This window comes from Erinaceus europaeus, chromosome 7 (genome assembly GCF_950295315.1).
Source record: "Erinaceus europaeus chromosome 7, mEriEur2.1, whole genome shotgun sequence".
Lineage (NCBI taxonomy): Eukaryota > Metazoa > Chordata > Mammalia > Eulipotyphla > Erinaceidae > Erinaceus > Erinaceus europaeus.
In genome coordinates, this window is record NC_080168.1 from 66856001 (window position 1) to 66877032 (window position 21032).

Here is a 21032-nt window from a genome sequence, read left to right on the forward strand (position 1 = left end):
TACAGGTGTCTGTCTTTCTCTACCCCTGTCTCCCCTCCTCTCTCCATTTCTCTCTGTCCTATCCAACAACAACAGCAGCAGCAGTAACAATAATAATAACAACAACAATAAACAACAAGGGCAACAAAAGGGAAAAAATGACCTCCAGGAGCAGTGGATTCATAGTGCAGGCACCAAAACCCAACAATAAACTGGAGGCTAGAGAGAGAGAGAGAGAGAAAAGGCCTCTGCTGTGTTCTGGGGGTTGTGGTGGGTCAGGTGTGAACACACGGGGTCCTTCTCCAGCCACGTGCACAGGGCAGCCCAGCCCCTCTGCCCCTGCTTCTCTCCTCTGTACACCCCTGGCTCTAGCTCATAGCCTCATGTGCTTGTGATGAAACCCTGTCCTTCTGTCCACAATGGATGCAGGTAGTACTGTCAGATGGCCTGGCATGAGGTGGACTCCCGGTGCTATGTTCCCCGCCAGACATGAAGGGGATTAAAACTGAGAGAGCTGTGTCTTCCTGGGGGGGTGTGTCCCTGTGTGGTGGCTCTCCTGGGGGGGGTGTCCCTGTGTGTTGGTGGCCCTCCTGGGGTTGTTGCTGTATGGTGACCCTCCTGTGTCCTTTCTCCCCCTTGTGGGGCAGATTATTTCTCCTGGTTGTGGGCCATGGGTGAGGCCGTGGTGGCTTTGGGGGAGAGGGGTAATGTGATGTGAAGTAAGGGCGGCAGCTAAGCCTGTGCACTGTGTGTTCCAGAGCAGTGGGAAGAGTTCGGTGCTGGAGAGCCTGGTGGGCAGGGACCTGCTCCCCCGAGGTACGGGCATCGTCACGCGCCGGCCCCTCATCCTGCAGCTGGTGCACGTGGCCCCTGAAGACAAGCGCAAGACCAGCGGTGAGGAGAACGGTGAGCCTGTCTCCTTTGGGTGCGGCCCTTGGTGAGACCGAGCGTGAGGGTAGTGGCAATGCCCTCTGTGCTCCGGGAGCAGGGACCAGCTAGTTTGCAGCAGGACTGTGGATACTTGCGCTTAGTGCCCTGTAGCTGGTGCCCTTTGCCAGACTAATGCGATAGGTTTGGAATGAGTCAGTGCTTTCCGGGGAAAGCTTCTGCATTTGGATGTTTCTGCTATTCCTGTCTAGTGGCTAAAGCTGGTTTTGATATGCCTCTTACTTGTAAAGATTTACTAGTTTATGAACAAAAGAGAGGTGCCGGGACTGAACTCGGAGCCTCCTGCGTTACAGCCTGAGCTCCCGCCACTGCTCAGCCTCCCCAACTCCCACCGCCAGAGGGGCACAGGCCCAGGAGGGTTTGGTGGTGAGGGTCCCCTAGGTGGTCCTTGGGACGGCTCCCCCTGCGGCTGCACTGAGTGCCGTGGAGGCACTGAGTCTGAGCGGGCTAGCGCCGTGGTCTGCAACCCCGTGTACTGGGGAAGCTCGAGTAGAGACAGACAGACAGACCCCCGGCTACCTGCCCAGGTGGCACTGGCTCCGGCTGCCTGCGTCCATAGCTGCTCCGACCTCTCCACTGGCAGCAAGGGCTTGGCTCCTGGGCACAGGGCACTGGTTCAGGATGGGCTGCCCGGCAACAGAGACACCTACTGTGGCCTCTGCCGTGGCCGGGACGGTAAGCATACAGGCTCCCCTCACACCCGGGACCCGCACCGTGCCCGCCAGCTGTGTCCTGAGTCCCCACAGCCACTCTGCTGCGCGGTTCAAGCTGCCCTGCAGCCCACTGAGAGCTTGAGGGAGGCAGCGCTGGTTTTCCCTGTGCCGCCTCCCCACCACCTGGGGGTGGAGCCTGGTGTGGTGCCATGTGTAGGCGCTTCCCTGAGCTCAGTGCTCACGGTGTTCGCCACTGGCTTCAGATGACAGCTGGGCTACCCCACACTATTTCCTGACACTGGGTGCATGAGCCCTGTCCTCAGAGTGACAGGGCAGCTGGGTCCTGGACGCCTTGTGGTGAGCTGGTCTCAGAATTGAGGAAGCAGAGGGGTGAGTGCCCACGAGTCTGGCAGAGGACACGGGCCACCGCCTGAGGAGGACGCTGGGAAAAGAGGTGCCAGAGTGGCCACTGGGGTACGGCAGTGGGGCCTCAGCAGTGAGCTCTCAGTAACCTGGACGCCCTCTCTGGGCCAGGCTGGGACCGGGACTGCTCTCTACCTGGAGGCTGGGTTGTAAGGCAGAGAGGTAGCGGGACTGCCACTCTCTGGCGCACCATGGCCCACAGCCTGCTGCGACTTCTCCTGCAGAGGAATATTCTAGACTGGGCAGCAGCTGAGACAGACACTGACTGGAACGGTCTCAGACCTCCCTTCACCCAAGCCAGCAGTAGCATATGGTCATGGCCTGAGGGTCCCCGTGAAATCGGCCAATGGGACAGGGCGGGGGCTCAGGCCAGGGCACGTGGGAGCTTCCTGGGCCTGGTCCCGCACCCTCTGTCCAGACCGCCCTACTGGGCAGGGAGGGTGGCCTGCAGCTCTGTTTTTTCAGAAAGGAGGCCCTTGTCCATCCTGTCTCCCAGCCACCCTATGTGACTTCGGCCGGGCTGGAGGCAAAGGTGATGGCAGGGTGGTGTGAGGGGCTAGAAGCAGAGGAGCCGGGAGCCATGCCGGCTGCCCGTGGGCCACACATGTGTCAGCTGCATCTTGAGTGGGTGTGAGGCGAGGTCACTTAACTTGGCTGGCTGGGGCACAGCACTAACTCTCACTCTTGTGCTCTTTCTCTCTGACTGCAGACCCTGCTGCGTGGAAAGGCGCAAGACACCCTTCCAAAGGTCTCCTCCCCTCCCCTCCCATCTCTCTTCTCTTCTCTTCTCTTATCCCCTCTCTCCCTTCCCTTTCCCTCCTCTCCTCCCTCTTTTCCCCTCCCCTTTCCCTTCTCTTCTTCTCCCATCCCTCTCCCCTCCCCCCTCACCTGCCCTGCTTTGCCTCTCCCTGCCTGCATGTGCTTGTGCCTAGGCTGTGCCCGCTCACTGGCTGCCCGGCTTGGCAGCACTTGTCAGCTTCCTGCTGTTGTCCGGGGATACAGGCTTCTTGTGGTGGCTGTGTGTCCCGTCTGTTCAGTGCTGTCCCTTGGGGCCAGGTGCTCTACTCTGAGAAGGTGGCCGCGCAGCCTCCATTCCTGGGGCCTCCTGCCCACTGAGGAGCTGCCCACCTTCACTCACTGCCTCGCCCCTCTTGTCCGGGTGTCAGGCGGCTGCTGCTCTGTTCTTAGACTCGGCTGTAGACCCTGGGGATGGTGTGGGCCCAGGCAGAGCACTGTGCTGAGGGAGGTGGGTGTGTCTCTGGCCCTGCCCAGCAGGGACCACCCACCAGCAGGGTCCCCTCAGCAGGTGCGGGGCGTTTGTCTGTGCCCCTGGTGGGACCCTATGGGGTGCCAGCTTGGTGTTGGAGGCCTGGGGTCCTGCTGTCTGCTCTCTGCGTTGCTCCATAGAACCCTGATGTACTCCCTCTGGCCTCTGGTTTCACAGGGTGTGACCCTCAGATTAACTGCAGTCACCTGAGCAGAGACTGGGAGGCGGGGCAGGCAGGCAGGGTCCCACTGGTGTGAGTGACATTAGGGCCTGTGCAGCGCTGGGCGGCCTCACAGTGGCCTGGCCTTCACCTCATCGAGAGACTTGTGGTCACTCTGGGGACGGGCGGTGGTGCCCCACTGCCCTGGCATCTCTGGCCAGGCCGACCCGTCCTTCCCGTGGCTTCCCTCACATGAACTCTCCTTTTGCAGGCGTTGAAGCGGAAGAATGGGGTAAATTTCTCCACACCAAGAACAAAGTGAGTACAGGGTGGGGGCCGAGGGGCTTGGGGGGTAGTGGGGGTCAGGGGACAGCAGTGTAGGAGCCTACAGTGCCACTGACTGGTCTGCACTGCTCCCAGGACCACATGTGTAGACACTCCCATCTGCTGGTGGGGGGGGGGGGTGAGGCCACATGGCAAGTGTCAGGAGCCCCTGCAGGAGATGCACTGGCCTTTGTGGGTGGTCCGAGGGGCCCCTCGCCTCACCAGAGCGCTGCACTGTCTGCTCCCACACTCTGCAGCTTTACACAGACTTTGACGAGATTCGCCAGGAAATTGAAAGTGAGACAGAAAGGATCTCAGGGAGCAACAAGGTAGGCATCTCTGTGGGGCTGGGGGAGTGGGGCAACTGTCCCCTAGCACTGGGGCTCACCAGTGGAGCTCACACCACCACACGCAGGACCCGGGTTCAAGCCCTTGGTCTTCACCCACAAGGAGAAGGATTCACTAGCGGTGAAGCAGAGCTGCAGGTTCTACCTCACCCCCATTCTCTCTCTCTCTCTCTCTCTGTCTCTCCCCCTTCTCAATTTCTCTGTCTCTATCCGAAAGAAATGAAAAACTATTCATGAAAGAAGGCAGGCATTTCAGGCGACTGCTCCCCCACACCCTGCTGCCACCCACCCCCCAGTTCTGTGTCCTTGGTCCTTCTGGCCCAGAGTCCAGGGTCCGACTGCAGGCCCTCCCTCTCTCTCCCGGCCAGTGGGACCAGGCTCCTCTCTTGCTTGCTGCATGAGCCCTGGGAAATGTAGTTTTCCTTTGTTGAGCTGCACATCTTAACTCTTGAGGATGGTGAAGGGAACTAGCAGCCTCACAGTGACCCAGAACTGCGTCAGCCCCCAGGGCCTCATTGGGTGCTACCAGGCTTGTGCCGGCCAGACACCAGAGAGCCCTTCCCTGACCGAATGGCTGCTAGAAGCTGTGCCCCCCCACCCCATGTGGAGACTGGGTCCCGCTTGGTGCCGAGATGCACAGCTCTGAGGCCTGGCTGCCCTAGCCTGCAGTCAGTCTGGCAGGTGGGATGAGTGGGAGTGAATTTCAGGGGCCCCCAGAGGGGACTTGGAGGGGCAGCTGAAAAGTTCCTCTTTGACGGCCAGGAACGACATTCTCAGTTAATGAATGGCTTCCATATTTCTCCAACTTTCTGTCATCCACCCACTGGAGTAGACTTATAACACTTCAGAAAAGTGCTCTCAGGCTAGAGGGGAGGTCCAGGCTGGGGCTGCAGAGGCTGTCCTGGCCAGGTGCCTGGAGCTTGGTCTCAGCATGAGAGGAGCCCACACGTAGCCCAGCACACGTGGCAGTGGGCAGCTTCAAGTACGGGCTCTTGTGGGACGAGCTCAGCCGCTTTTCAGCAATAGCTCATGCAAGTCTTTAGACCACGGCCCACGTGACACAGTTCCTAGGGGAGCTGGGTGAGCGGACAAGAACACGTCCAGGCCTCGGGGCATCAGGAAGGCCGCCTGGCTGCACCCAGAGTCCCATGGCATCTCAGCTGTGGAGCCTGGCTCCCCGTCCAGTATGGACTGGATGGCCAGAGTACAGCTTGGCAGGGCCCACAGGCCCAAGATGCTCCCTAAACCCAGAACCGGGGGTGGGGGTGGGTGTTGCAGCTCCTGGAGGGTGGCCGGCAGTGCTGGATGCAGACACCTCCTGGCCTGTGATGTCAGTGCCCCTATATTTCAGGGAGTCAGCCCTGAGCCCATCCACCTGAAGATCTTCTCCCCCAATGTGGTCAACCTGACTCTTGTGGACCTTCCAGGAATGACCAAGGCAAGGCCTGAGGCGGGGCCCTGTGCTGGGCATGTGGGTTTGGGGGGCTGTGAAGTTTGGAGGGGCATGTGGACTTGGTGGGGGGCTGTGAGGGTTGGGCCGGCGGCTAGGCTGGGCTGTGATGGTGTCTGCCTGCAGGTGCCCGTGGGGGACCAGCCCAAGGACATCGAGCTGCAGATCAGGGAGCTCATCCTGCGCTTCATTAGCAACCCCAACTCCATCATCCTCGCCGTCACCGCTGCCAACACCGACATGGCCACCTCCGAGGCCCTCAAGATCTCCAGGGAGGTGGACCCTGACGGTCAGCAGGGGGCAGCATCTATCACGGGGGCAGCATCTATCACGGGGGCAGCATCTATCACGGGGGCAGGGGACTGTGTCCACCTCAGGGCACAGCAGCATGGAATAGCATCTACCTTGGGTGACACGGGCAGGGGACAGTGAGAGGTGGGGAAAGTATCTACCACAGGTGACATAGGGACAGGGTACTGTGTCTACCTCGGGGGACAGAGAGAGCTGAGCTGGGGACAGCATCTACCTCAGGACATGGGCAGGGGACTACATTCACCTCAGGACACGGGCAGGGGACTACATTCACCTCTGGACACGGGCAGGGGACTACATTCACCTCAGGACACGGGCAGGGGACTGCGTCCACTAGGGGACAGTGAGAACTGGGGACAGCATCTACCTTGGGACACAGGCAGTGGACTACACCCACCTCAGGGGACATGGGGGCAGGGACTGCGTCTACCTCGGGGAATAGTGAGAGCTGGGGACAGCACCTACCACAGGGGACACAGGAACAGGGGACTGTGTCCTCCTCAGGGGACAGTGAGAGCTGGCGACAGAATCTACCTCAGGGGACTGTGTCCATCTTGGGAAACACGAGGCTCCAATGAGCTCTGCAGTAGAGCCTCTCCTGCACTCCTTCCTGGGTCTGAAAGAAAAGATGAGTGAAGGGTAATGGCAGGATAGCAGACAGTATAATGGTCACACGAGACCCTCCTGCCCGAATCAGTCCCCGGTTCAATCTCCAGAACCACCGTAAGCCAGAGCTGGGCAGGGCTCAAGCTGAGTGAACCCTAGGGGTGTAGAATGTACAGGTCCAGCTCCCCCAGAGCAGCAGCTGTATCTGCTCACCCGGAGGAATGCAGGGGACTGACCGCAGCTCCCCTCCCTCACGTGAGGGTCTGTGTTGGGCAGCATTTCACAATTAAGCACACAAGTCTCCTGCTCACCGGCAACCCCTGTCCCTCCCCAGGCCGCCGGACACTTGCGGTGATCACCAAGCTGGACCTCATGGATGCAGGCACAGACGCCATGGATGTGCTGATGGGCAGAGTCATCCCGGTCAAGCTGGGCATCATTGGGGTGGTGAACAGGTCAGTGCAGGGGGGGCTCAGGGGAGAGGTTGGGGGGAGCCACCCAGCCCAGTGCCCCTGTGCGGAGCCGGCCTCGTGGACGTTCTAGGAGCTGGCCCTCCTCTGCCGCATTGCCCCAGGGCACCGGGCTTATGGCCACCCGGTGGCGCCTGGGCCTCGGCCTGCCATGCCCCTCCAACCCCGCCTTCTACGGTAAATCTACATAGCTGGTGTTTTTAGGGAAGTGATGGTTGGCGAGACAGTGGTCACAGCACACGCACCTCACCCTTCCACGACAGGTGGTGCTGTTGAGACTGGGCGGGAAAGGCAGCTGCCACACCCCTCTGAAACAGATATGGGACTGAACCCAGGGTCTCTGCACCCTGCTCACACCACCTCTGGACCTGCCTTTTTAAAAAGATTTATTTAGGGAATCAGGCGGTAGTGCAGTGGGTTAAGTGCACGTCAAGGACTGGCTGGTATAAGGACCCCGGTTCGAGCCCCCAGCTCCCCACCTGCAGGGGAGTTGCTTCACAATCGGTGAAGTAGCTCTGCAGGTTTTTCTTTCCCCGTCTTCCCCTCCTCTCTCCATTTCTCTCTGTCCTATCCAACAACGATGACATCAATAAACAAGAGCAACAAAAAGAGAAAATAATTAAAAATAATAATAATAAAAAAGATTTATTTAGTGGGACCTGGATTCAGCCCCAGCCCCACAGGAGAGCTTCGCCTATGGGGGAGCAGTGCTAACCTAGCATTGGCCAGGAGCCACACCGTTGCAGAAGCCCCAGAACACAAAGAGGTTATTTCTGCCAGTGAAAGTGAGCGAGCCCAGCTCAGGACACCGACCCTCTGCCCCGGCTCTTAACTAAGACAGGTCCCTGCTGTTGTACAGGAGGCAGGAGAGGAGCACAGCAGGCCTCTGGACCTGGGGGGCAGTGTGGGACAGCTGTGCAACCTGGGTCGACCTTCTGGAACCCTGTGCTCTGCCCCCAGGAGCCAGCTGGACATCAACAACAGGAAGAGTGTGAGCGACTCCATCCGGGACGAGTATGCCTTCCTACAGAAGAAGTACCCCTCACTGGCCAACAGGAATGGAACCAAGTACCTGGCACGGACGCTCAACAGGTAGCTCCCCCTGTTGGGAGCTGGCGGCCTGGAAACTGCCACCGTCCCTCCTGACATTTGCAGACTGCTCAGTGGCCATGGCTTCACTCCATTCTGGTGGTGGTGGGGGTGGATTACATGTGTGGTTGCTGCGTGTTTATTCCGTGTCACCTGGGGTACCGCCAGAGCTGCACCCCTCCCTCCCCCCAGGTTGGCCGGGCTGGAGCCTGAGTCACAAGGCTCATTAGTGCCGGGTGTCTGCTGCCCTGTTCACAAGACAGGACTTGAACCCAAGTCCCAAGGCTCCTGCATTCCCTTTGGGCAGGAGGCCCTCCAGGATTTACATGTGACCTAAGTCAGTGCCGTATCCTGCTCTAGTAAACCAGAGGCTGATGGTCCCTCACCATCGTGCCAGTACTCACGGGGAGAGACATCAAGTCAGAAGCCAGACTGTTGGCTGTGTCACCCTGTGGGTCAGGTGCTGCATCTGAGGAGGCTACACCCACCTGGTTTCCTGGCTGCCACTAAGCCTCCTGGGCTTAGGCCAGTTTAGCCAACACTGGCCAGGACACCCAAGCCCCAGTCCCCCCATGTCTAAACCAGGCCCCTGTCCCTATCCCTCAGCCCCCAGGTCTCAAGCCAAGCCCTGGGCCCCCTGTGTCTGAGCCCCAGTTCCCTGCCCCCAGGCTGCTGATGCACCACATCCGGGACTGCCTGCCAGAGCTGAAGACCAGAATCAACGTGCTGGCAGCACAGTACCAGTCCCTGCTCAACAGCTATGGGGAGCCCGTGGACGACAAGAGTGCCACCCTGCTGCAGCTCATCACCAAGTTTGCTACTGAGTACTGCAACACCATTGAGGGCACAGCCAAGTACATCGAGACTTCAGAGCTGTGAGTGAGCGCCCAGCCGCCTAGACGTGGGTACCAAGGGCCCTTCTGGGGGCTTATGTACACAGCTGGTCAGCCTCAGGCCTAGATGGCAGGTGGGTGGGTGGGTGGGGGTGCAAGGAGCATGGGCATGGGTCTGTGTGTAAATCATGATTTAGTAATAAGTCTTCTCGTAGACTACGCACAGTCTGAAGCAGCAGGGCAGACCCTTATAGGAGGGGCCCACGAGCACAGCCAGAGCCCCAGGCCCCCAGGAGTGAGGCCGGCCAGCCAGGTGGGAACTGACTCGGGCAGGAGGGAGATAGGCTGCACAAGGTGCGCAGGCACCGGCCACCTGGGAGGACTTAGAGGTGGCCGTCCCTCAGGTGGGGACCCCACTGTGCATGTGGCCTCTGCTCCGTGCCCAGGGACAGTGTGCACAGGCTGCAAGGCTGGGTCCTGCCTGGGTGGCCGCACTTGGAGTGCCACCTCCCCTCTCAGACCAGGAGTGTGATGTCCCCACGATGGTCAGTGTGGGAGGTGTGGCGAGGAACTGGGGGGGACACGTGTCGTTGCCTTGCAGGTGCGGTGGCGCAAGGATCTGCTATATTTTCCACGAGACGTTTGGGCGGACCCTGGAGTCCGTGGACCCCCTTGGCGGCCTCAACACCATCGATATCCTCACGGCCATCAGAAATGCCACGGTAAGCACCGTCTGTGAGAAGCACCAGATAATGTTCTCTGGGAGGGCCAGACCCACAGGGCCCGGCCTGAGCCTACCCTCTCCCCCCAGGGACCCCGGCCGGCGCTGTTTGTGCCGGAGGTGTCCTTTGAGCTGCTGGTGAAGCGGCAGATCAAGCGCCTAGAGGAACCCAGCTTGCGCTGCGTGGAGCTGGTGCACGAGGAGATGCAGAGGATCATCCAGCACTGTAGCAACTACAGCACACAGGTGGGGGAGGAGGACCCGGGGCCAGGGCCCCAATACAGCTATCACAGGACACAGTGGGGACGTGGGACAGAGTTGGGCCGCCCTGCCTAAAGAAGCCCTCAGCAGGAAGGGGGTTCTGGTGGGAGGCTGTGCTTGCTGAGTGTCGTCGTGTCCCCCTCCCCACCCCCCGCCCCAGGAGCTGCTGCGTTTCCCCAAGCTGCATGATGCCATTGTGGAGGTGGTTACCTGCCTGCTGCGCAAGCGTCTGCCTGTCACCAACGAGATGGTCAGTGGCCTGCATTTGGGAGGTGGGGGGACAACATGCACGCATGCCGGGACTCTGCATAGCCCCCGTGGCCAGCTCCACAGAGGGCTCTTCCCTGAGATCCAGACTGATGCGGTGGAACTTCCGCCCCGTACTCTACATGGAGGCTGGGTGCTGGGTTTGGCCCTGGTGTACACACCCCTTGGGCAGTAGAGGAGCGGGACTTGGCCTGGCAGGGCTTCTTGTGCAGAGCCTGGAGTGCTTGTTTCCAGGTCCACAACCTGGTGGCCATTGAGCTGGCCTACATCAACACCAAGCACCCTGACTTCGCTGATGCCTGCGGCCTGATGAATAACAATATCGAGGTAAACTGGGGGCACAGGTGAGGGAGCCCATCCAGGGCTGTGCCCCTCAGTGAGCAGCCAGCCTGGGGAAGCTGATTTCCCCTTGGCAGAAGGGAGATGTAGCGCCCTGGGCTTAGCTATTCATTCCTGGACGCTGGGACCAGCAGCTGCTTCTTGCACATCCCAAGAGTCCCTGTTTGCCCCTGTGGTGCAGGAGCAGAGGAGGAACCGATTAGCACGAGAACTGCCCTCAGCCGCATCCCGGGACAAGGTGAGTGTCCCGGCGGCATCTCCACTGCACCCAGACCAGACAGAGGGCGGAGGGCATGCCTGGCAGTGCTCCGTTCCAGTGCCCCATCCTCCAGAGTCGTCCCCCCCAGTGAAGGGGTGCGCTGAGTGGTGAGGTCAAGAGTAGTGTGGGAGAGCCAGGGCTGTTCTGGCATCCAGTGGGAGACTGCACTTGTCACCTGACTGTCCCCCCACCACCACCACCACCGGGCCCACGGAGGATCTTCCTAGGGAGCCCAGGGTGCAGCATGCAGGAAGGGGTCCGGGCCAGCCCCGGTGGCCTGCAGAGGGTGTCTGTGACCGCATCTGGCATCTTGATCTCTCCTGCGTTTTCTGCCTCCAGTCTGCTAAAGTGGCCAGTGCTCTGGCTCCCGCCCCCCAGGAGACCTCCCCTGCTGCTTCTGCTGAGGCTGACGGCAAGGTCTGTTGGATTCCCTGCCTGCATGACCGGCGCGGTGGTGCCGAGCACGGCACCGACAGTGTAGCCTGTACATGGAGGCTTTGCTTGCAGTTTAGAAGGTGCAGAGGATGACTTAGCCACTGACTGAGTTTGCACTTGGTAGTGTCAGGCCACTGGTGTGGCAAGGTCGCTTGTTTAAATGGCATGTTTTGACGTATCTCTTAACAGTTAATTCAGAACAGCAGCAAAAAGACTAAAAATGTGTTTGTGTTGCTTCACAATGTCATCGCTGGTCCTGGCTCTTGTGGGGCTGATGGCCTGTGCGGCGTCCCCCACCTAGCTGAGTGTTTAGTTAGGAGCGGGACAGGACGGCCCACTCAGGCGACTTGAGTTGGCCCCTCAGTACTGTCCAGGCTGAAGCACCAGGCTGTGGTGAGGGAGACCCCTCCCCAGCTCAGCCTACACAGGGGTAAGGCCTGCGCTTCTGTAGCTCAGAGCCATGGCAGACAGGTTCTGGCCAGTGGTTCCGCTCAGACTGGATGTAACACCTGTCACAGTGCTGTCCTGTCTGTATCTGTGTGGACTGTGATGTGCTCTGTGTTCATCTGGTTGTCCAGAGTGGGCTTTGAGTTCAGCTCAGTGACCAGGACACAGGGCTGCCCGGGAATTCCCTGCTCTCATCATTTCTTGTGCCCAGCGCATGTTCTGCACCACCAATTGTGAAGTTGCCCCACAGGGCTTGCACCTGGGTGCGCCTGGCTAACGTGCGCGCCACAGGATGAGCTGCTGCCCATCTCTCCTTGTCACGTTTGAAAGACAGTTTGACATGTCTGGCCCCTGGGGCCATCTGACTGCAGTTGCCACACAGGCAGGAGCGGGCGGTTCCGGCGGGCAGGCTTCGGGACACGGCTCCTTGCAGGTGGCCCCTGGAGGTGGTGGTGTTGGAGATGCTGTGCAGGAGCCGACAGCAGGCAGCTGGCGGGGGATGCTGAAGGCCTCGAAGGCGGAGGAGCTGCTGGCTGAGGAGAAGTCCAAGCCTCTGCCTGTGCTGCCCGCCAGCCCGCAGAAGGGCCATGCCGTGAACCTGCTGGATGTGGTGAGTGGCAGGCAGCATCGGGCCAGGGGCGTGTGTGTGAGGCAGAACCGGGACTGAGCGTGCCCCCTGCCCCCAGCCCGTCCCCGTAGCCCGGAAGCTGTCAGCCCGGGAGCAGCGGGACTGTGAGGTGATCGAGCGGCTCATCAAGTCCTACTTCCTCATCGTCAGGAAGAACATCCAGGACAGGTGAGCTCGGGAGTGGGGTGGGGGGTGTCAGGACAGGTGTGTGTCTGGGAACACACACAGGGCAGAGTGGGGAATGCAGCCACTCGGCTGGCCCAACACCCCTCCCCACAGTGTGCCCAAGGCGGTGATGCACTTCCTGGTGAACCATGTCAAGGACACACTGCAGAGTGAGCTGGTAGGGCAGCTCTACAAGTCCTCGCTGCTGGACGACCTGCTCACTGAATCTGAGGACATGGCCCAGCGCCGCAAGGAGGCAGCTGACATGCTCAAGGTGCCTGCCCTGACCCCCCCCCCCCCAGGGTGTGCCCTCTGCCCCTGGCCTGCCCTGACTGCTGTCTCCCACAGGCCCTGCAGGGAGCCGGCCAGATCATCGCTGAGATCCGAGAGACTCACCTGTGGTGAGCGTCCCGCCCCCGCCCAGACTCTATTTATGACCCTGACCGGCTGGACACTGGCCCCACACCTGCCACTCGTGTAGTCCACAATAAATGGCTGTTTCTCAGGCTGACTGGCCAGCACAGCTGTGGTGATGCTTCCTTTGCACATGCCATGGGTGGCCCTGCCCTGCCTATGTCCCCTGCACTCGTGTGAACACACACTGCAGATCCTGGCATCCCAGCTCCAGAGCTTCAGCCACTGTCCCTGCTGTCCCCAAGAGCACAGCTGCTGCTGGCTCTGACAGCAGACATGCCAGGAGCCCCCAGTGTTCTTGCCCCTGCCTGTCTAGACTGACGCTGTGAAGCAGCCCCACACCCTTCTAGGGGGGCCCTGGGGGAGTGGGGCAGACAGGGTGGGGACATGGAGCAGCTGGAAGCGGCTCAAGAAGCTAGACCTCAGGAAGCCACTAGACCAAGGCTGGTTTATTCAGCAGCTGCGGGGAGGGGTGTGGAGGCCTCACCCCAGTTGCAGCCACTTGATGACGTAGACGTTCTTCTTGCCCACCCTGAGCAGCGAGAGTCCATTGCGCAGGATGTGCTGGCCCAACACCAGCACGCCCTCGGGATTGGTCACGGGCACGTGGTTGATGCTCACTCCGCCCTCTGTGATCATGCGGTACCTGGGGGTGGGGTCAGAGGTCAGTATATTGTCTGTATACCCTGTCCCCCTCCGGGTCACCAGGCTGCTGGGGGGTGGGCAGTCACAGCAGAAGTGGTCTTGAGGGCAGGGTCTGGACCAATTGTAGTGGCCTCACCCCAGTGCTTGGAGGGCTGACCTGTGACCACCCCTACCCCAGATTCCCTGAGCCCCTACACCTCACCCACGTGGGCCGTCTGGGATGGCATTGGCCTTGCGGCAGGTGTCCAGGACACTGGTCCCTGGGTCCAGCACTAGCTCTGCGAAGGCGGCTTCCCTGAAGAGCTCCTTCAGCTCCTGGTCAGACATCACCTCCAGTGCGTCCACGCTGCTGTGGTACAGGGCCTGTGTGCACCTGTGACAGGGAACACTCAGCACCCGCCTGGGCCTGGCCTGGCCCCGGGGGATGGTGTGCAGCACATGATCCCCGTCCAGCCCTGGGAGCTCAGTATGCAGAGTAAGAGCCGCCCAGAACAGATGGATGGACAGACACTCACAACACATCCTCTTCCCACCAGGAAGTTCTGAGGAGGGGCCAAGTGCAAATATTACTATCCATCATTTCCAGGACGGAGTGAAACTGCCCAAGCGTCCTTCCAAACACAATGCTACTGAAGGAGAAATGAGCCTGCCCTCCACCACAAAGCCCCTGCCCCTGGGGGGACCCTGGCACAGCCCACCTCTTGGCGGAGTCCAGCCCCTCCTGGCCGTGTACCAGCTTGGTGACCTCGGCTGCCAGGCGCTTCTGGGGTCCCCGCTTCTCAGGCTCCTGGGCATGTAGCTGCATGATATGCTCAATCTCAGGCAGTGGCAGAAAAGTGAAGAGCTTTAGGTACCTGCCACGTGGAAAGTGCACGTGAGCCCATGACGCACCCACATTCCCACCAGACAGGAAATCGTCACACAACCCCCCCACACACACTCTCTCAGAGCCCTACCTGACAAGGACACCCTCCCAAACCCTCCCCCTCCACAGGGGACACTGTCCCCAACGGTCCACCAGACATGGATACCCTCCAACAGCCCCACCTAATAGGACCCTCCTACAGTACCACCTGACATAAGACACACTCTCACAGCCCCGGTAAAAGTGGACACCCCCCCACACCTCAGCTGAAAGGGGGTACTGTCCTACAGCACCCACCTAACATGAGACACCCTCCCACAGGGACCCCATCCATAACAGGGGACACTGTCCCACAGCACCCCGACAGAAGACACCCTCACACTGCCCCACCTAACAGAGGATACCCTCCCGTAGTCCCACCGGCCTTTACTGACGGGACACCATCCCACAGCCCCAACTAATGGGACACACTCCCACAGACCCAGCAGACGGGACAATCTCCCACAGCCCCACTTAACATGGGACAGTCTCATTCAGCTGCCAGGACGGGACACCCTACCACACCACACCCTGAAGGGGAACACCTCACACAGACCTAACAGGGAACACCTTCCCACAACCTCAAACCTTACAATTTAAGTGGATAGGAGACACCCTCACACAGCCCCCATGAATACCACAGACCCACCTCACAGGGGATGTCCTCCCATAGCCTCAACTGACAGGGGACACCCTCCCACAGTCTCAACTGACAGGTGACAACCACATAGCCCAATCAGATAGGGGACACTCTCCCACAGTCCCACTTGAGGGGACACCCTCCCACAGCCTCAACTGAAAGGAGATAACTTCCCACAGGCACACATGATAGGAGACACTACCACAGCACCCCCTACAGAAAAACACCCTTAACACTGCCCCACCTAACAAAGGATACCCTCCCACAGGCCTACCTCCTGACGGGACACCCTCCCACAGCCTCAACTGAGAGGGGGAGAACCACCTACAGCCCCATGTGACAAAACTCTTCCACCACACCCTATGACTGGGACACCCACCCACAGCCCCTACCACCACCCAACCCAAAGACAGGAAACAATCTTCACAATTCCATCTGAGAGAGAACATCCTCCCACAGCCCCACCTGAAAGGAGACATCCTCACGCAGACCCAACTGATGGGACACCATCCCACAGCATCACCTCAGAGGGGATGCCCTCCCACAGCCCCCTCAACCACCAGAGCCTCCCCAATAGGGGACACCTTCAAATAGCCCCATCTGACAAGGGATACCCTAACACAGAGTCCCCAGACAGGGCACTCTTTTCCACAGTACCTGACGGGGACACCCTTACAGCCCCACTCGACGTGACAATACAACACAGCTCACCTGACCATGTATACCCTACTATAGCCCTATAGACAGGAGACACCCTCACACGGCCCCACCTCACAGCAGACACCCTTCCATAGCCTCAACTGAGAAGAGAAATCCTCCCGCAGCACCCCATGACAAGGGACATCCTAATTCAGCCTTAACTGATTGGGGACACCCTCACACAGCCTCAACTGACAGGGGACATCCTCCCCACATCCTGGCTTGATGGGACACCCTCACACAGGCCCCCCTAAACACTCCTGGCTTCCAGGAGTGATGGATTCAGAGTGCCTGAGCCCCAGGAATAACCCTGTGGCAACAGGAAAACAACCATGTTTGTGGAGGCAGCAGGAGGCCCTGGGTGCACACACACAGTGCTCTCAGCAGCCTTGGGCACTTGGGAGCTTCAGCCACACCCCACCCATGCCAAGCGACAGACAGGGTGTGAGCACAGACCACATGGCCCAGCCCAAGCAGGGAGCACAAAGGAGATGCCGCAGACTGGGATGGGGAAGCCAGGGTAAGCGTGAAGGCCAAGCCACAGCGATAACCCTGGTGGCATTAAAAATAAAGCTGCCCAGGCCCCAGCGGGGTCAGCTGTTCACAAAGCCGGCATCGGTGGCCAGGCAGAGTAAAGAGCCACAGGCCTCATGGCCCTGGGTTCCAGACCAGGGCGCTCGAGCTCCCATCAGGTGACAGGCCAATGAGGCAGTGCCGGCCCCTGCGGGCTGAGGTGAGGTGCCCCACGGAAGAAGCGGGTGCCAGGGGGTGCTGCCCAGGCTGCAGCCACAGACCCTGGAGGTCTCCTTCCAGCCTCTGCATCCAGTGAAAGGCTATTCCCGGGACCCACAGAGGATTCTGGGAGGGGACAGCACACACTGGGCTGAGCAGCAGCTCCCTGGCTCCCTCGCAGGGACACCTCCCGCTTCCTGTGCTGCAGCCTCCCAACCAGGTGACAAGCTCCCTGCACCCACATCACAGGGCCTGGGGGCACGCTCGACCAGGCAACTCCACACCTGGCATCCCAGCCCACAGCCTCCCTCACTGAGCTCCAAGCAGCCTCAGCAGCCAGGAGCAGAAATGGCTCAGTGGGAAGAGCCGTGCCCTGTGTGGGGAGCCCAGGCCCTGGGCAGCTCAGGTGGGGGTGTCTCCCTGTCTCTCTCCAGCTGTGTCAGTGGGGAGGCCTGGGCTATGAGACAAGCCCCTCAACCAGGTGACACCAGGCCTCCTCTCAGGCCCTGCCCCTCCCCGTGGGAAGGGGACTTCACGAGAGTCACCTGTGACCTGCCCTCCTCTCTGGAGTGAGACCCACACACTGCCCAAGACCATTCACAGCCAAAACACAGGGAGCTGGGGCTGGAGACACAGCACAGGGGATCTGCAACCGGGTTCCAAACCCAGCACCACCGTCAGCCAGGGCTCAGCAGGGCTCTGGGCTATCTCATTAAGAGAAATAGTGGCCAGGTGGCAGCTCGCTCCATCAAGCACACCTGACCCCAATCTGAAGGCCAATGTTCCAAACCCCACTCCCCACCTGCAGGAGGGAAGCTTCACGAGCTGAGCAGTGTTACAGGTGTCTGATTCTCCCTCTCTATCCCCCCCATCAAGTTCTGTTTCTATCCAACAAATGAGATCTATAATAAAAATAAAGAGGCAGCCATTAAAAAAACACACAATCAGCAAAAATCAGCAACTGATGTTGGAGGAGAAGAAACAGCAAGCTGAGCTCTGGGGGTGACAGCGTCCTCCACAGGGCCTGGGTCATCAGTTACCACAACCTTAGCAAACACAGACATTAAGGAAAGACAACAAAGAACCCAGAAGCACAGACACACATCTGAGGAATCGCCACATGGTGACACAGGAACAAAACCAAAAATGAACAAGGGGCTACATCCAACAGAAAGGATTCTGTGTGGCCGGAGAAGCCATCACCAACACAGGCAACCTGCTCAACGGAAAGCTAACTGCCAGCCCACCCAATGCTCAGCAAGACATCCTGACTAGAACAGGTGGAGGACACCACGGAATGGAGACACCTCACAGGGCAGACAGAAACATAGAGTCCAGCAGAGTGCGGCATGCCCAGCCTCTCCTACCAGGAAACGCATGTCAGAGCCAGAGCTCCTCGCCGTGCGGGCCGTGTGCTCAGACAAGAAACAGGACCGAGGGTGGGCGGGGGTCTCTGTACCGCGGGTGGGCACCCAGCATCCACGGAAATTAAAAATTTGACCCTCAAATTAAACTGACCCCCAAATTAAAAATACACCTGCTGTGTGAGATGGCGACTCCACTTCTGGCTATCTGCCCACAATATAAAGCCAGTGATTAGGGTGCAGGCCAGCAGTATCTGAGTATCGGAGAAGTGCTTTTACCCAGGTGCCCAGCCATGGCTGACTGGGGAAGGCTGTGTACACTGTGGAAGATTACTCAGCCAAGAGGGTAAGACCTTGCATATGGCTACGAAACCGGAAAGGGCCCTACCAAGTCAAACATGAAGGACTGGGAGGTGGTGCACCGGTTGAGCGCACCTGTTGCCATGCACAGGGACCTGGGTTCAAGCCCCTGCTCCGCAGAGGGAAAGCTTCATGAGCACTGAAGCAGAGCTGCAGGTGTCTGTCTCCGTCTCCACCTTCCCTCTCAATTTCTATCTCTACCAACTAAAGAAAAAGAAAAAAACAAAAGAGGAAAACAATGACCACTGAAGCAGTGAAGTTGTCCTGCAGGCAATGAGCCCTCATGATAACTCTGGGGGCAATAACATAATAAAATAACTGGAGAAATAGTAACTCTGGAGAAAGACATATGTCAGATGATCTCCCACATGTGGGAGAGGGGACTGAGAAACCACTGCCAAGAGGGGCGGCCCTACACACAGAGGTCATCGTGTCCTGGCTGGTGTGCCTGGGAACGTGCTCAGAGAGTGTGTGAGCCACACTGCCCCAACCCAAACAGCATTTCCATCAGCAGACTCTGCTCAGCACGGCCCAGCACCCACCTCTCCACCATGTTGTCTGGCTGCCTGAGGAAGAACTGATACAGTTCAAACGGGGACGTCCTCTCTCTGCTCAGCCACACGGCGTTGCCAGCGGACTTCCCCAGCTTCGCACCAGTGGTGCTTGTGATGAGAGGAACGGTGATGCCAAAGACATCTTCTCCCGTCATCCTGCAGAGAGGGGGTGCGGTGTGTCAGCAGCAGGACCTAAGGGGCTACTTCTACCAGAGACCCCACCCACATGCCTGTCCACCCCCAAGCCTGTGCCTCCTCATCCTGGCTGGAGCCCTGCTCATCTCCACCGAGGGTGGTGCTGGGAATGGAACCTGGGACCTGAGTCTCAGGCAGGAGAGTCTTTTGCAGACCCTGTGCTGTCTCCCCAGCCCCCCTCTTGTATTTTCTCCAGTGCACAAACTCAGCCCCAAGAGTGTGCCACACTGCCGAGCCACCTCTCAGTCCAACTTACTTTTCTTTTCATCTGAAAGAGACACCACTGCACTGCTCATTCAGCACCCAGTGTGCCCCCACCCAGGGCTTTGGCACCTGCCATTCTGCATGACCACTGAAGCAGTGGCTCTGGGCCAAATGAACGGTGGGAGCCTCATCTCCAAGGGGTAAAAACTGGGGTGGGGGCAGGAGGGCCAGAGTCCACTCACGGGGGGCTGAAGGCCTGAGCGGCCAAGCCACAGCCCTCCAAAGGCTGACCAGCCCTCAGCCCAGGTGCAAAGCCCTGAGGCTGAGCTCTGGTCCACGTGTGTTTGTATGTGTGGGAGGGGCGGTCTCAGGACAGCCTAGGCTCGGTTCTAGGTAGATGGGGGGGTAGGGTCCCCGGGGTCCCCAGATGCAGAGCCCAGTGGCCAGGCGCGGGTCCTGCGAGTGGGGAGTCCCTTGGCTCGAGTCCGGGTGGGTGGGGAGTTCCTGGGGCGGCCTGGGTGGGTGGCTGGGGTCCTCAGGCTTACCGGCGCACGAAGTCGTGGCCGCAGGTGATGTTGCCCAGCTGGTCGGCGCCGCCCAGCTGCAGGCGGCAGCCGTAGGTGCGGAAGAGGTGGTAGAAGTCGTAGGCCTGCAGCACCGGGTAGAGGAACTCGGCCAGGCTCATGCCCGCCGGGCCCCGCAGCCGCTCCCGCGCGCTCGGCCGTCCCAGCAGCGCGCCCATGCGGAAGTGCGCGCCCGCGGCCGCCGCGAAGTCCAGCAGGCGCTGCTCGCCCAGCCAGGCCGCGTTGTCCAGCACCCGCAGGCTGCCCCAGGCGGCGCCCGGCGGCCCGAGCGCGCGGTGCCCCGCGTCCAGCGCCTCCAGCCCGGCGCGCAGACCCCGCGCATTGCGCTCCAGCTGCCCGGCGTCCAGCGCCGCGCGCTTCTCCCGCCGGCCGCTCGGGTCGCCCAGCCGCGCCGTGGAGCTGCCCACCAGCAGGATGGCGTGGTGGCCGGCGCGCTGCAGGTGGAAGAGGCCGAGCAACGCGGGCAAGTGGCCCACGTGCAGCGAGTCAGCCGTGGGGTCGAAGCCGCAGTAGGCCGTTAGCGGGGGCGCGCCGGGCGCCAGCAGCTCCGCCAGGTCCGCGCGGGAGCCGTGCTCCGGGAACACGGTCTGCAGCAGCCCGCGCGCCTGCAACGCCGCCAGAATGCACGCCGCCCGCCGCCCCGGGGCCGCCGCCGGCCTCCAGGGCCTCGCGGGAGTCCAGCGCCGGCCGAGGACGCGCCGCAGCACGGGCGCCGCCATTTTCGGCGCGCAGCGCCTGCTGGGAACGGCCGTCGCCGCGTGCCGCCGCGCATGCCCGGTTCCGGGCGAGACCGGTTGCCTAGTTACGTGACCGCTCTCGAGAGTTCCTGCGCAGGCCTGATCTTGCGGTTTACTTCCGTGCTCCTCTACGCATGCTCGGCCGGCGCAGGCGTTGCCTAGCGACGTAATAGCGTCACCCACGAGGGCGGGTCCGGCTGGCAGCCAGGGCCCGTGTTCCCAGCAGCTCCACTCGGACAGGGCTTGGGGCAGCAGGCCCAGTGCGAAGGGCTAGGGAGACAGCACAGTGGTTCTGGGAAAAGACTTCCCTGCCTGAGGCTCTGAGGACCCGGGTCCAATCCACAGCACCGCCATCAGCCAGAGCTGAGCAGGGCTCTGGGGAAAATGATAATAATAATAGTAATAAAAAAGAATAGGGCAGGGGAGACAGCACAGTGATTCTGCAAAAGACTCTCCTGCCTAAAGCTCTGAGGTCCCAGGCTCAATCCTCAGCACCACTATCAGCGAGAGCTCAGCAGGGCTCTGGGGAAAAATAATATAGTAGTAGTAGTAGTAGTAGTAATAAGGCTGAGGAGGCCTCACAGTTGTTCTGCAAAAGACTCTCCTGCCTGAGTCTT

The 21032-nt window shown here is 60.2% G+C and overlaps 2 protein-coding genes across 9 annotated transcripts in view; one reads left to right on the forward strand and one right to left on the reverse strand.

The window, feature by feature from the left end:
• DNM1L (dynamin 1 like) overlaps positions 1-12904 on the forward strand; it is a 28600-nt gene extending 15696 nt beyond the window's left edge. The window contains exons 2-20 of one of the 8 annotated variants that reach the window (XM_060194631.1): positions 738-885; positions 2713-2751; positions 3702-3748; positions 4012-4083; positions 5453-5539; positions 5678-5840; positions 6804-6924; positions 7900-8031; positions 8697-8903; positions 9463-9583; positions 9673-9828; positions 10004-10093; positions 10345-10437; positions 10631-10687; positions 11048-11125; positions 11973-12200; positions 12277-12386; positions 12498-12657; positions 12732-12904. In XM_060194631.1, the coding sequence (XP_060050614.1) occupies positions 738-885; positions 2713-2751; positions 3702-3748; positions 4012-4083; positions 5453-5539; positions 5678-5840; positions 6804-6924; positions 7900-8031; positions 8697-8903; positions 9463-9583; positions 9673-9828; positions 10004-10093; positions 10345-10437; positions 10631-10687; positions 11048-11125; positions 11973-12200; positions 12277-12386; positions 12498-12657; positions 12732-12788 (2166 nt within the window). In that variant the 3' untranslated portion in view covers positions 12789-12904. The remainder of the gene's footprint in view (positions 1-737; positions 886-2712; positions 2752-3701; positions 3749-4011; positions 4084-5452; positions 5540-5677; positions 5841-6803; positions 6925-7899; positions 8032-8696; positions 8904-9462; positions 9584-9672; positions 9829-10003; positions 10094-10344; positions 10438-10630; positions 10688-11047; positions 11126-11972; positions 12201-12276; positions 12387-12497; positions 12658-12731) is intronic. The other 7 variants (XM_007531749.3, XM_060194633.1, XM_016191965.2 and 4 more) reach the window with 7 other exon arrangements.
• A 322-nt stretch (positions 12905-13226) lies between these two features.
• Positions 13227-20418, reverse strand: YARS2 (tyrosyl-tRNA synthetase 2). Its single transcript, XM_060194647.1, has 5 exons — positions 19640-20418; positions 18684-18851; positions 14141-14296; positions 13645-13815; positions 13227-13443 (listed from the first exon to the last, which is right to left on the reverse strand). The coding sequence occupies exons 1-5, from the start codon at positions 20395-20397 to the stop codon at positions 13281-13283; spliced, it is 1416 nt and encodes a 471-aa protein (XP_060050630.1). The 5' UTR covers positions 20398-20418; the 3' UTR covers positions 13227-13280.
• Positions 20419-21032: the final 614 nt, after the last annotated feature.